We start from the raw sequence: 14,879 nt of genomic DNA on the forward strand, positions 1-14,879 counted from the left end.
TTTTTTGTTAAAAAAATATTAAGTTGTTTGCACACACAAAATTCACCAAATGTATTTAAAAGTTTGGTTTTAACAATTTTCGTTGCCAACAAAATTCTATATATAGTTACTCCATAAACTTTAAGGGACAAAACAAGTAGGTAAATTTACTAATCAAGTGATAATTCTAGACTAAATCTATCAATTATTTAAAAAAATCACTTAATTGTTAAACCTGTTCAGCATGGTGTACAAATGGGTGATCTGACTAAGTTTTAGATTAAATTTATCGGCTATTTTTTAACTCATTTTAATTTATATTTCATTATAAAATAAGTATATATATATATATATATCCGATTTGAATTTAAAAGCCTTAAATGTATTTAACTTATATGATAAATTTTAAAAAATGAGTTCGAACATGCAAGTGAAGAGGACATGAATTTCAGCCAAAACAATAAATTGTGTATGCTTTTTAGGTCATCTCTTAAATAGTAAAAGTCAACTTCTTTAAATTGTTTTTAAAGGAATTTATGAATGAGTAATGTTATAATTCGCGAAACAAAGTTGTCTCGCGAATGTAAAAGCTTTAAATGAAGTCGAACATGCAAGAGAAGAGGGTGTGAGTTTCAGCCAAAACAATAAATAGTGTATATTTTCTAAGTTATGCTACAAGTAGTAAAATTCCATTTCTTTAAATTGTTTTTTTAAGGAGAACTTATGAAAGAGTAATGCTATAATGTTTAAATGATCAATAAAAGAGAAGAATGATATGTAAGTGGTGTCGTTATTAAATTAATAGAACAATCATACATGGGGTGCTTACTCACTCGAAAGAGATTAAATATATTTTTAATTTTTATATAATTATTCAACAAATATTTTTAAATCTTATTAAAATAAAACACATTTAATTATTTTTAAACTTTAAATATAATGTATATTTAGAATATTATAAAAAAATTATCCATAAAGATTTATTTTTTATTTATTTGAAATAAACTAAATATTAAATTTTTAAATATAATATATTTAAGATAAAAGTAAAAAAAAATATATAAAGTTATAATCGAAAGTTTAAAGTCATTCTTTTTAATAAATTTTTATGAGATTATAAATGTACTTGTAAAAAATTATTTAAACAAATATATGTTAATTTAATAATAAAAATTTAAATCTATATATGATAATTTTATAAAGATTAAAAAATTATAATTATTTTTGTGATGACTAAAATTAAAAGGTTAATATTTATTTTATTTGTACTAAAAATATATTTATCTTTATAGGTTTTTAACATCAATTTAATTTTAATATTCAGTGGACATGTTAAGCGGTCTCACACGCGCTCGTTGTAGGCCCCTCGTTATTCAATGTTCATACTATATTTATATTATTATTTGATATTTTTTTTTTTTGTTTGACAATATATATATATATGTTAGAATTTAATTATTATTACTATTTCTCTCATTATAAGTTGCAATTATAAAAGAATGTATTCTAAAATGAATTTCATTTTTCTAATTTTCTATATAATGTTAAATGCTTTTGATACATTATCAACGTAAAATTTTACGATTTATTTTCATACTTTTTGAGTCTAAAAAGTTTTACCATAAAAAAATTAAAACGACTTATATGTATGATTTTATAAATAATTATAACTAAAGTCAAACATTTTAAAAAATTCAACATTTTAAAAAATTCAACAGTTATAATTAATCGATAATATATTAAACCTTTAACTTCACAGAGTATATAAATTAAATTTATACAAAAATTTATAGCATCAACCAATTGTAAATCACATTTTTCAAATATTTTAGACTTATTTATAGCATCATATTATTTAAAATAAGTCAAATCATAGTTTTTTAATTTAAATATTAAAATAATGGATTAAAATTGTTAAATTTTAAAATAAGATGATTGATTTTTTGAATTGGTAAAAATTGAGGGATTAAATATGTAATTAAGTCAATATTTTTAAAAAAAAGTTTAATATATATCTACTAATAATTTTTTTATAATTCTTATTTTTCTCATAAAATTTTTTTTGCTAAAACATTCAATTAGTTTCTTTCATGAAAAAAAAATCAATTACTAAACTTCAACATTTAATTATATCATAATATTATTTCTTAAAACATCTATAATACATATTAGTATGCCTGAACCATTGTGTTAGATTATTTAGAAAAAAAAAAGAAAAAATCTTGTTTAGATAGATTCTTTTCCATAACTCTTTTTCTTCATTCATTATGAATATGTATATTAAATTGGTTTGCATAATGATTGGATTGGATTGGATTGAGGACAACATCCTAGTCCTAGACAACGACGAAACCCATCCTAGTCCCTATACTGTCGTCTTCGTTGACTTATTATTTTAATTTTACTTACCAAAACGCCTGTTTTTAATTGTTTTTACTCTCTTTTTATATTTTGAAAACTTGTTTGTTTTTAGCAGGAACAACAACAAAATCAACAGGATCTCCAATCGTGCGTTTTTGGAACTCATCATACACAAAATACTAGTAATGTGTCAGTAACAATGATGGCTCCTGCTTCTACATCTGCAGTAAGCACCATTATTTACCGTGATTAATTTAAAAAAAATTCATTTGAGAGCCAAAAATTTAATGTTTATGCATTTATATTTAATTATAAAGTTTATTTATTAAATAATTTTTCAGGTTCAGTATGGGTTAGTTGGACAAGCAACCCCAACACAAAATCAGATCCAAACAACTGAGCTTATGCCAACTTCCTCAAACTGCAACCTTGATCTGGATCTTTCTAAGGTGACAATTTTACTTTTATTTCAAAAAATTAATAATTGGAAATAACATCATTTTTGCATCTCTAATTATATTTTTTTAAGTAATCTAATTTTAAATTAGTTATTTTTTGTTAATTAAGAATTCTCCATTTTCTAATCAGCTGCCCGAGTCAATTCCAAACTTTGTAGCTCCACTTTATACTGAAACACAAGCTACACAAGCAAGTCAACCTCTATCATACTCGGTAAATTATAAATTTATATCATTATATCGTCATAATATATAAGCAATTCAGATTCATTAGTTTTATGAGACTTGTTTCCTATGCAGTAAACAGTAGTAATATATAATTATTTAAATTTCATTTATTTATTTTTTGATGAAAATTTAAGTATCATATTAAATTTGAATCGAGACTTTCACTCATATAGAAAAATAGATGAATTAATAAGAGACCTTTTGAACAATGATATTAAATATATATTTATTACTTCACATTTTGATGCAAGTATAGGAAATCATGTACATGCACACTAATTGTACTCTATTTTAAATAATTTGAATAGGTGGGATTATCAATCTCTGAAGGAGAAGCTTCATTTATTGATCCACAAATGGGTTATCAATATCCTGACAACAAGAATGAGAATTTTCAACCGTAAGTTTCTCCTATTCTATGATATTTGATGAATTATCATATGATGTGTAATGCAATATTAACGTTCATATGTTATAGGATGCAAGATATGGGTATGCCAGAAGGGTACAATATGAGCAATGAAATGTTGATGACAGATAGTAACATTGAAAACAATAATTACAGTGAAATTAATTTACTGCCCCCATTTCCAGAGTCGTTCGGCTCAGATCCAGTGAGTACAATACTATCTACATCCCTTATTACTTAATCTTTGGACGTTTGAATTTTTTACTCATATAATAAGAACGTACACTAAATAAATTTAGATATGTATAACTTTTTTACCCTTAATTTGTTTAATAAAAGTAAAATTTATTTAACCGATGCTTTTGATTTATGGTAAAGATAAATGGGAAAAATATATATGTGGTATTAATTACTTCATCCATCTGTTCTACAATAACCGTTACATTGATAAAAAAATTGTTTTAAAAAATGTTATTTTTAATTTTTAATGTAACTTAAATTTTTTTGAATTATATTCTATAGTTAATATTATATGCATTATACTAAACTTATTTAACCTTTTATTTTTTATTTATTTATTTTTCATTTATTTATTTTTCATTTATCATATTTTTTTAATTTTTATGAAATAATTAAATGTGAAAGACATTGTAGGATGAGAGAGTACATTTTTCTAATTCTACTATCTACTAATTAATACCACCCATATACCAATTTAATATATTTTACTTTACATTTATAATAATAGTAAATACACAAAAACTTGATAATGATAATTTAGTAAAAGTATTTTTTTATTTTATTTATATATTTTATGTATAATATGTGTGAAATAATTAAATAAATTAATTATTGTGGAATATAATTAATAAATACATTTTAATAAAAACATTATTTTCTCGTTGAAGCTTAGGTTATCTTTGAAAAATTGTGGGTGAGATGCTCATAACCAATTAAAATCACTCATGTATGTACCACTTATAACTATGTAAAACCTAAAACTCGAATAAATAAAAACTTAAGCATAATTGATTTTAATTGACTGTAAGTAACATACCCACGGTTTTTCCAAAACAATTTAGAATTTTCCTATTTTCTTTCTTTCATCTACCAATAAAAATGTCAAATAAATCTATAGAGCGACTTTAAGAATATTCTATATTCGAAATAAAATATAGATAAAATAATATATAAAAAATTAATGTATTTATTATAATTTTATATCAAATACATCGATATTTCATATAAGTATATTATTATTAAGTATTTTTAATGTCTCCTAATGAATGTCTCATTTTTTAAAATTAATTTATTCTAAAAAAATGACTCTTTTCAATTTACGATGTAACATTAATAACTGTTTTTCTTTCTAATTTACAATCTAATAAAATCTACTTGCAACAACTTTAAATTTAATATTTTTACTATAAATTAATAATAATAAAACTATTTAAGTAAACATATTATTCCTTATACAATTATGGTAGAATAGAGAGAATAAGAGTTGGTTTTGTGAGCCATATTTGTTTGACTTGTGTACAGGTGGACTCAATGCAAAGATATGAAACGGGGCATTCAAGTGGACAGTTTATAACAAATCAGGGATTTGCATCACTCCCTCCTCATCAGAATCCTCCTATCATGAATTTTCAAACTGCTCAAGACATTAGGTACACTCACTTTTCTTTACCTATGGATTCTTGAAAACAAGCAAAATTGTTATTCTCGCCACCCGGGAGTGTAACTCACAATTTTGTCGCCACTTGGGAGTCAAACTATATCTAGATCTCCTTTTAAGAAAAACAATAAACAAGTGAAAACAACTATGTAGATCCTTCTTTTTCATTGCTTCAATTTTATTTGTTTAATTTTTGTGGCATCTTCTCCCTAATTGGCTCTATGTTTTTTCATGCAAATACCATCAATATTTACTTCATAACTTATAAAACATAAGATGAAATTCACTTATCAACTTTATGGTTTCTTTGCTTAGTGCAAAACACAAAATAAAATCAGGAGAATATATATATATTGGTTTTGGGTCAATGGCCACAAAATAGAGTAGCAGGAGAATATATATAGCACGCTCGTGATATTTGTAATTTTTTTCCGCCAACATATAGCATAGCTCTTAATTTTTTGCCGCTAACATATGCCACTTGAATGGCGAGTCATTAAAAAATGTCCATATCATATGTTCAGTCATCATACCATTTGCCTTGTCGGCTTATATTTGATGGGAGAGACTAGCTGTGTTGTGTTAAAAACGGTAAAATTTAATAGACTAAAAAGATAATTAAATTTAGATAGAGACTAAATGTAAAAATTCTTAATTTTGTAAAGATAAAAACATAAGTAACACTAATTTTTTTAACAATTGAAATATAGGAGTTTTATTTTTTTTTTTTTTTTGAAAAAAAAAAATAAACAAAATTTTTTTAAAAATTAAAAAATAGGGGTTTTTTTTTTTTTTTTTTTTGAGCACATATTCTAGTGGGTGAGAGATATAAATTTCTTCTTCAAGCACCATTAAAAAATACAGACTTGACATCAAGTTGGCACATTCCCAAACCTCTTGCACTAGCTAGTGTTATTACAAGCCTAATTGTCTCAATTCTTGCTACTGAAGCAGACGTCTCAGAATAATAAATTCATATTCTTTGTATAAATCATTTGACAACCAACCTAACTTTGAATTTGGTAATTGAGTCATCTAGGTTTAGCTTAACCTTGTAGACCCATTTGACTCCTATTTATTTCTGTGTTGGAGGTAAATCAGTCAAGTACCATGTTTGGTTCCTCTTAATTGCCTAAATTTCTTCCATCATTGCTTTTCTCCAATGTCATATCTTCATAGCCTCTTCAATATTTAATGGTTATGTATTAGCAAATAGAGCAAATGCACTAGATCTCCACTCCTATCAACTTGTTTGTCATTGTACATCTCAAACTCAATTAAGTGTACTGGTGGCTACCTTGATCTTTAAGTTTTGCTTGATTCTACTATTTCCTTAACTACTTCTTTATTGCTTTGGCAATCATTCAACAATGATGCAGAAAGTTGTACTTGTTGACTAATGTTGTTGATAGTCTTCTACTTCCAATCCTATAATTCATGATCAACTATTTTCACATCTTTAGTAACTACAATTTTTCCTTTAACATGACCATATAGTTTATATGCACTAGTTGGGTGATACCCAACTAGAATAATGACTTCACTCTTATGTTGTAACTTTCTTCTTTTTTGGTCTGGTACGTGCTTTAAACATAATCTCCAAAAGTTCTTAAATATTCCACAACTGGTCTCTTGCCATTCCAAACCTCATATGGCACCTTCTCATGCAACCTATATGTTGGACATTTATTCAGTATATAGACAACAGTTGATGCAACCTCATCCCAAAACTTGTGTGTCAACTTATTTCCTTTCAACATACTCTTAGTCATGTCTTGGATGATTTTATTTCTCCTTTTTTCTAATCCACTATGTTGACGTGCATAAGGGGAAAGTCACTTCTTGTTCACTCTCATTTTTCACACAAAATTCCTCAAATTCATGTGAGATATACTCACCACCTACTTTTGTCCTTAACGCCTTGACAGATGTTCCACACTATTTTTTAACCTTTATTCTTTCTTTTAATCACCATATTTTCAGCATCTTTAGCCTCTAATGGTCTATCATCAGCAAATCTGATCTTACTTGTCCTTGATGTGTTAGTGTCCAGTCATCTTTTTGTGTAGTACACACCTCATCTTCCCTTTTCTTTCGTTTGTTTTCCCTTTCCAAATCAACATTCATGAGCAAAGTGACCAAACTTCTCATAATTATTGCATTGCACCTTCTTCTTGTCAAAATTCTTTGATTTACCTTTGGGTTTAACATGTCCACCTCCTCATTTTGACGATGATTCAAATTTTCCATCATCTTTCTTGAACTTATCTTTAGTGTTCTTATTCCACTTCCTTTTTTGATCACATTTCTTGTTGATTTGAGATGATAATGCTTGATCCTCATACTTTCTTCCACTTCTTTCACTCATTCTCAATTCTCTTACTTCTAATGTTCTTGCAGTTCTTCAAGACTTAGATTGAGATATCTTTAGATTCTTCAATGGCATGCACAATGTAATCAAACCTAGGATGCAAGGACCTTAGGATTTTCTTACACATTTTATGTTATGACGATTTCTCACCACATACAAGCATCTGAATGGTAATGCTTCTCAATCATGAAAACAACTCTGCAACTTTATATTGTTCCGCCATTTGCAGTAGTTCATATTGCTTCTGAAGAGTTTGTAATTTCCTTTTCTTAACTTTTGCACCACCTAAATAGCACTTCTCAAGAATATCTCATGTTTCTTTTGCACTCTTTGCTTCAGAAATATTGTCAAAATGAGATGTTCAAGTCAGTGATGAAGAATAAATGTGGTCTTGCAATCTTTCTTTTTCTTATCTTTATAAGTTGTTATTTGCACCTCTGTTGAATTTGCTCCCAATTCATCATAACCTTTCTCCATGACCTCCAAGACTTCTTGAAATCCAAATAATGCTCGAATCTGAATTCTCTGTCGATCCCAATCTTTTCCATCAAAGTGTGGCGTATATGATGGAAAATTGCTACTATTTTCATTGGAATTCATCCTTATTTCACTCGTGTTTGTTCCTATAGTGGATCAAATCAATAGTTCATGACACCATTTTGTTAGCTTTTTACTTGCACTCAAAGTACTTTGTAAAAACTACACGATAAAATGATGAAAAGACTTATTCATTTCATAGGTTGTAAGTCAATTTATACATGAATCAATGTAACCAACTAGGACATAAGCTAACTGAATTTTAACCAACTAGCTAACCGATTGGTTAATCAAATTGGTTACAACACCTATTTGTTACATTACTTGAATTACAAGTAATCTAATACTTATAACAAATTAATTTAAAATTTAATTTATATAAATTGTAGCATAAATATTTTTTCCACTTTCAGTTAATCAAAAATGTCAAATAATTGGACATCTTTGATTTTAATCATAATACTTTAAAAGTTAAATAAACGAATTATTGTGATTTGTTGACGGAATAAATCTTTTAACTTATGAAAATTAATCTCATTAATAAATAGCTTAACATACAATTAAATGCATGATATATTATCTACTTTTTTAATATATATTCAGGCGATCCCAGAGCCAGTCATTCATGGCTCCATTGTATCAAGCTGCACATGGACCTAAACCGCTGAGTAACTATCCCCAATCTCAAAATTCAATGCAGCCAACATTCAGTGAACCACAAATGGAAGCAAATGCAGGATTGGAAATGGGACATCAAAGTGGACAATTTAATAGAAATGATGGATCTGTTATAATACTTCCTTATCAAAATCAAAATCCTATCATAAACTCTCAAACCATGCAGAGTTCTAGGTATTATTTCATTTTTTTTACAAACAACTATGTGGTTGACTCTATATTATTTATAGTGATCCTCAATTGAATAACTTTTTTGAATTCAATAGGCCAGAGCACACAAACTACAACCAACTGTCTGGTCCTACCATTTGCAATTCACAATATGCTCAAAACATGCTGTATGATTCCTCCACTTCTTATAACAATCACTTTCATTATTAAGTTAACAAACAAATTAAATGCATGACACTATCTACTTATTACTCAGGCCACAACAGCACGTGATGTTAACTCCATCGATGCATCAAGCCGGACATGGTCTCGAAACGCAGACAATTTCTGATTCACAATCTCAAATTCCAATCAGGCCAGCTTTTAATCCAGTTGCTGTCAATACTAGGTTTCAAAAACTAAAAAACTTACAGTTTATTATATAATCAAGTTATTGAGACTGAATGGTATAATTGAATATTATGTTATTATGATAGGCCTACAATGTGCTCAAATTATGGTCAACAACCAAACTTGCTGGTCTCAGCAAGCAATTCGTATAGCATTGGACCTGCTGCAAGTCAAATGTATGAAATGTGAATGATTCAACTCAATCACAATTCAATTGGTTAATTTAGAAAATAAAATTGTAAATATATTTTTTATTGCAGGGCCCCTCCATTGAACGGTAATCAGAATATTCAGAATTGTCCCCAAGCCACACTTCCTAATATTGGTCTCGTGCAACTTCCTGTTGTTCCCCATGTGCAACAAATCTTAATGTAAGCAGCATTTATAACAGTTTATCCTTATGAACGGTTAGTTTAAAAAAATTTATAATGTCAGTACGTACGTACAATCAATCACATGTATGACTAATGACAGTACATATAAATTAAATTCTTATAATAATAATTTATTAGTAACAATTATTTCTACATGTTAGTAAATAATAATTCGTTAATTTGAAAATAAAGGTCACAAAATAGGGCAGATCAGGTGATTTACAATGGAGGGATGAGTGCACGTATGAGTAATTTAGCACCACAACAACAAGGTGCCACATTGCAAGGACCATCAACTCCGTCTTTGGGCACCCCTAGTTCGGAGGAACTGGGCTCACATGTTTTGGGCTTTTCAGCCAACAGGCCCAGTGAAGGATTTGTTTTACAATACCCTACCTCCACCAAGGCTGAGATTGTAAATATCTTAAGGTATCAATCTTTTCATTTTATAAATTTTTGTCACCAAGAATTAATAATATTCTGTATACATCATTTATGAACCGTTTTTACATTTTTTTATGTTAAAATAAGAATACATATTTTAGTGATTCTTTACTGAATAAAAGACTTTATAATGACGTAGAGTTCGGTTTTTTTTTTTTTGGCATCTCTTAACTAATTTTTTAGCAAAGTAGAAGCAGCGAAACAAAACAAGATACAACAAGGGGCTCCTGCAGCTGCTTCAACTGATCATGGAGTTCCTGCGATAAATCAACGTGATAAAGGAAAACTTCCTGAATCTACATCAACTAGGTAATTAACCTCAATTATATATACCTTTGATTTCGATTTCTTTTGAATTTTAGAGTAAATACATTTCTCAACTGAATAAGAATTTTGAACTCTAGGTTGGAGCAGCACAACCAAAATCAATTATCTGCTCCTAAAGTCTCAGATTCACAACACACTCCCAGTTGCCTGATGTATGATTCCTCCACTCCTTATAGCAATTTGATAAATGAGTTAACATATATTATAAACGCATTACATTATCTACATCTCTTAACTAATTCTTCAGGAAAGTAGAAGCAGCGAAACAAAACAAGATACAACAAGGGGCTCCTGCAGCTGCTTCAACTGATCATGGAGTTCCTGCGATAAATCAACGTGATAAAGGAAAACTTCCTGAATCTACATCAACTAGGTAATTAACCTCAATTATATATACCTTTGATTTCGATTTCTTTTGAATTTTAGAGTAAATACATTTCTCAACTGAATAAGAATTTTGAACTCTAGGTTGGAGCAGCACAACCAAAATCAATTATCTGCTCCTAAAGTCTCAGATTCACAACACACTCCCAGTTGCCTGATGTATGATTCCTCCACTCCTTATAGCAATTTGATAAATGAGTTAACATATATTATAAACGCATTACATTATCTATTTTATTTATTTATTATTATTATTATTTAGGCCACCGCCGCCGCCAAAGCCGCGAGTGGCTCCAGCTGCTCCAGCAGATGGAGCTCATGTGAATCAATCTGACAAGGCAAAACTTCCTGAATCAGCGCCAATTGGGTAATTAATCTAAAGTTATATAACTATCATTTCATTCTTTTTTTATTTTTTCATATACATGTGGTTTGGATTAAACACATTGTATTGTAAATTGAGAACAACGACACTTTTTTTAACACATTTTTCTTAAAATTTGAAATCCAAATGTATCATACTAAATTATGTGAATCATATGTAAATATGAGATTGATAAATTTTAATCAATAAAACATATTACTAGCATAAGTTTTTCTAAATTAACTTCGTTGTAATTTTGAATAAAATAATAAAACACACTTCAAATATGGAGGGAGATCTAGATTTGAGTTAATATATATACTATCATTTATAAGTTGTTTGATAAAATACATAAATGTAGGCAACCTTCGGGGACAATTCTGAGAAGAACAGAGCAGGGCGCTAATCTAACGGTTGTACCTGCTCCTTCGCCTACTACGGTTGATAATTCTGCAAATCAGGTTAGTAAAATTTATCCTCATTTTCTTGTAATTATAATTACGAAAGATTAACATAGTATTTTAAATTTCCCCAAGATGTATGGACATTTTTTAAAAAAAGATTAGCATTTTTGAAGCGAGGCACTACTAAAGTAAACAACCAAAGTACAAAGATGGATAAATGTGTGTTGCACTGCAGGGACAGGGAGGGAAAGATGAGCCGCGGAGACGTCGTGGTCGTCCTAGAAAACGACGTGACCAAGGAATGGATTTGTCCTATTATGGAAAGGTACTATTTTCCTCTCCAAATGATGGTTTTATTTTCTTTTAATATATAGGATTTCTCATTTCTCCTACAAATATGTGAACATTAAATTACTCTTTTATTTTATGAAAATATCTTTTATTAATAATTTTTAAATATATCACAATGATGTTGTCGTGTTTAATTTAATAGTTGTATTTCAATGTAGTTAAACCTAAAGGCCCCTTTTGAATATAAAAAATCATTGTGACAAAGATAAAATAAAACGTTAATACATTAGAATAATATAGTAAAAATATTTTTTTTTATTTTTAGAAATATATATAATTGTTTATTCAAGAGTCTCTTAACTTTTTATTAAAAAGTAAAGTTAACATAAATTTAAAAAATGAAAACTGACAAAAATAAGGCAACCCTAATCTCGAGTTAATTGGATAATTAAGAATATACCGGTGATAAAACACTGTCAAATAATATGTTCCATTAAACTCAAATAGGCTCAACATTTTATCATCAAAGAGCTCTTGGGTTCATGAATGATGAATCTATATTTTTACGGTTATTACATAGAGATGATAAGGTTGATGTTATGTGAGTCCAAAATGAGATTTTAGAGGTTCTTAGGCTAATTTTTCCTTGTGCAGCTGCAAAGGACTGAAAGTAGTTCCGGAACTGGAAAATCTCGAACAACTGTTACAACTGAAGATAAAAAAGTTCAAACCACCAACAATCATGCAAATCCCACCTCCGATCCAAGGTTGGTTGTCTCAAAAGCCCAACACAATTGCTTTTTGTTACAATAATTTAATTTATATACGGTGTAAAAAGTTTTTACTCTTCAGTCGGCCATCATAAAATTAATAAAAATATTTTATTTTTATTATATAACTATTTTGAAAATTAAACATATTGTGATTGTTATCTGCCGATGCTGTAAAACTTTTTGCATTTAAAATGTACGAAAAAGAGTTTGAATCTTCTAAATTTAAATCGTCCTCCATCTCTTTCAATTATATTTATTTCTTTTCATTTTACTTTTTTTTTTCTCCAATTTTTTTCTTTGTTGAAAATTTATATGATATACATCATGCATGTAAAATTTTACACAAATCTAAATAATTTGATATGTTATTAAAAAGTATAGTTTTACTAAAGTAACAAAATCGATGCAGTCACACAATCATTCATTTGTATCAGTGTGTAACCGTGAAATGTGATAGATGGTTCAAATTTGAACTTGATAATTTTTTTATAACAAAAAAATAATTAACATTTTATTTGACAATGAGATTAACATCATACGGTCACCGATGTTTTGACTGTGAAAAACCAATGACTACAGAGAATTTGATTTCGTTATTAAGATACATCAAAATTAGTGTCTTATGTACTTTTATTTATCATCGTTAATCTTTAGGAGTCTCAATAACATATCAAGTGATTTTAAATTTATGTAAAAATTTACATGCATGATCTATATGATATAAACTTTCAATTTAATGAAAAAAATTGATAAAGAAAGTAAAACTTAATAAATAGATATGATTGACAAAAATTGAGAAATATTTGGATCGAAAGTGTACAAACATGTATGAAAGTTAAACTTTTATTACAATCTCATTCCACGTTTAACTCTTGCAATTTGATATAGAAAGAAAATTTGATAACTTATCTTATCACGGTTTTGGATTTTTAGGAAAGTATTTGTAAACGCTATGTTTCATAACAATAATGATGGGCCTTTGGACCCCCATCTGACATAATTCAAAGATCCACCTGGTAATTACAATTCTCCAAATCCTAATTATTTAGGGATTTTTTTCTCAAAAATATCTAGTACTAATACACAAAAATTCGATAGTATACTACTTGTTTTTGAGAAATAGCTAGTTAGCATAAGGTTACAATGCTATATAGAATAATGTTATTAGATCAAAAGCTTTAATTTGTGATAATAAAATCTCGAATTTTGCTAATTATGGTATTTTCTTCATGCAGGTGAGTGAAGTGCCAAGCCTTATTATAGAAGAGGGAATGCAAAGTTCCCAGAAGTATTAATTAAGACTAGTTGATTAAAATGGTGTCAGTTGGTAATTTTAATCACTCATTACTGTTCCTATTATTCTCCAAAAATATTGCTATATAAGTCTTTTGCATTGCGTAATCTTATTTGCACATAAACTTATTGGTGTGCAAATAGTATTATTTAGGCTTACCAAGCATGGAATTATTTACATAATATTGTTGGTGAATTATCATCGGCTCTCATGTTTTGCTTCCCCGCACAAAGGCTGAATGAGCCTTCCCCAATATTGTTTTGCACAATTGTTTGATGTGGTCCTTGTGGACATCAACTTTAGACCCAAAGGCCCTTTCTTTCAATTATAAATTGTGACATTATTAGAAGTTAGATTATTAGAATTTTGCATCATATATTTTTATTTTTGCTAATTTCATGATTTGATTATTTGTCTCTGATGAAAGTAGTGTTGGGAAAAATCAGAGATAACTATCTCAATAATGCGGAATATTTTTCTCCTACTTGTGCATATAAATGATCAAACAGAAAATATAATTCCACATATCAATAATAATTGATAGAAAATTAAATATGAGACAAACACAATTTTTAACATGAAAATTTTCCCTCAAATTGAGAAAATAAAAAATCACGGAACCTAGTTTAGTAAAAAATTTCACTATAATTATTAACAGATAGTCTCTTTTTAATAACACTAGAGAACATCAATCAAGAATAGATATCACCAAAGGGTGAAACCAAACAAATAACAAACAATCTTTCACTCACTAAAGTGAATATTCTAAAGTAACTCTAAAAAAAGATCAAACTATTAACACTGTATATTAAAAAAATAAACTCAATTGTATCTTATTGTCGGTGTGTACAGTTTAAGCTAGAGTTTTACATTTGATGGAAAAGTAGATATGATCAATATAGGTGACATGATAGTATAGTTAATGCTTTAAGGTTCCATTTATGTATCAATAATTGTATTAAAG

At 28.0% G+C, this 14,879-nt stretch overlaps 1 protein-coding gene across 1 annotated transcript; it reads left to right on the plus strand.

Annotated features, from left to right (window-relative positions):
• Positions 1–2,440: 2,440 nt before the first annotated feature.
• On the plus strand, positions 2,441–14,273 carry LOC105852175 (uncharacterized). The gene is made up of 19 exons (XM_012715923.3): positions 2,441–2,566; positions 2,682–2,789; positions 2,929–3,012; positions 3,335–3,426; positions 3,505–3,640; positions 4,978–5,105; positions 8,625–8,873; positions 8,966–9,037; positions 9,127–9,258; positions 9,347–9,436; positions 9,521–9,631; positions 9,827–10,063; positions 10,653–10,778; positions 10,874–10,948; positions 11,052–11,156; positions 11,515–11,614; positions 11,793–11,882; positions 12,503–12,615; positions 13,857–14,273. The coding sequence occupies exons 1-19, from the start codon at positions 2,540–2,542 to the stop codon at positions 13,858–13,860; spliced, it is 2,079 nt and encodes a 692-aa protein (XP_012571377.3). The 5' UTR covers positions 2,441–2,539; the 3' UTR covers positions 13,861–14,273.
• The last annotated feature ends 606 nt before the right edge of the window (positions 14,274–14,879 follow it).

This window comes from Cicer arietinum, chromosome 5 (genome assembly GCF_000331145.2).
Source record: "Cicer arietinum cultivar CDC Frontier isolate Library 1 chromosome 5, Cicar.CDCFrontier_v2.0, whole genome shotgun sequence".
Classification (NCBI taxonomy): Eukaryota; Viridiplantae; Streptophyta; class Magnoliopsida; order Fabales; family Fabaceae; genus Cicer; species Cicer arietinum.

Excerpts from the sequence above, each read along its gene's own strand:
- LOC105852175 (XM_012715923.3), top strand. The coding sequence starts at position 2,540 with ATGATGGCTCCTGCTTCTACATCTGCA. Across the intron at positions 9,259-9,346 it reads CCAGTTGCTGTCAATACTAG|GCCTACAATGTGCTCAAATT; the intron begins GTTTCAAAAACT and ends TTATTATGATAG. Across the intron at positions 11,883-12,502 it reads ATTTGTCCTATTATGGAAAG|CTGCAAAGGACTGAAAGTAG; the intron begins GTACTATTTTCC and ends TTCCTTGTGCAG.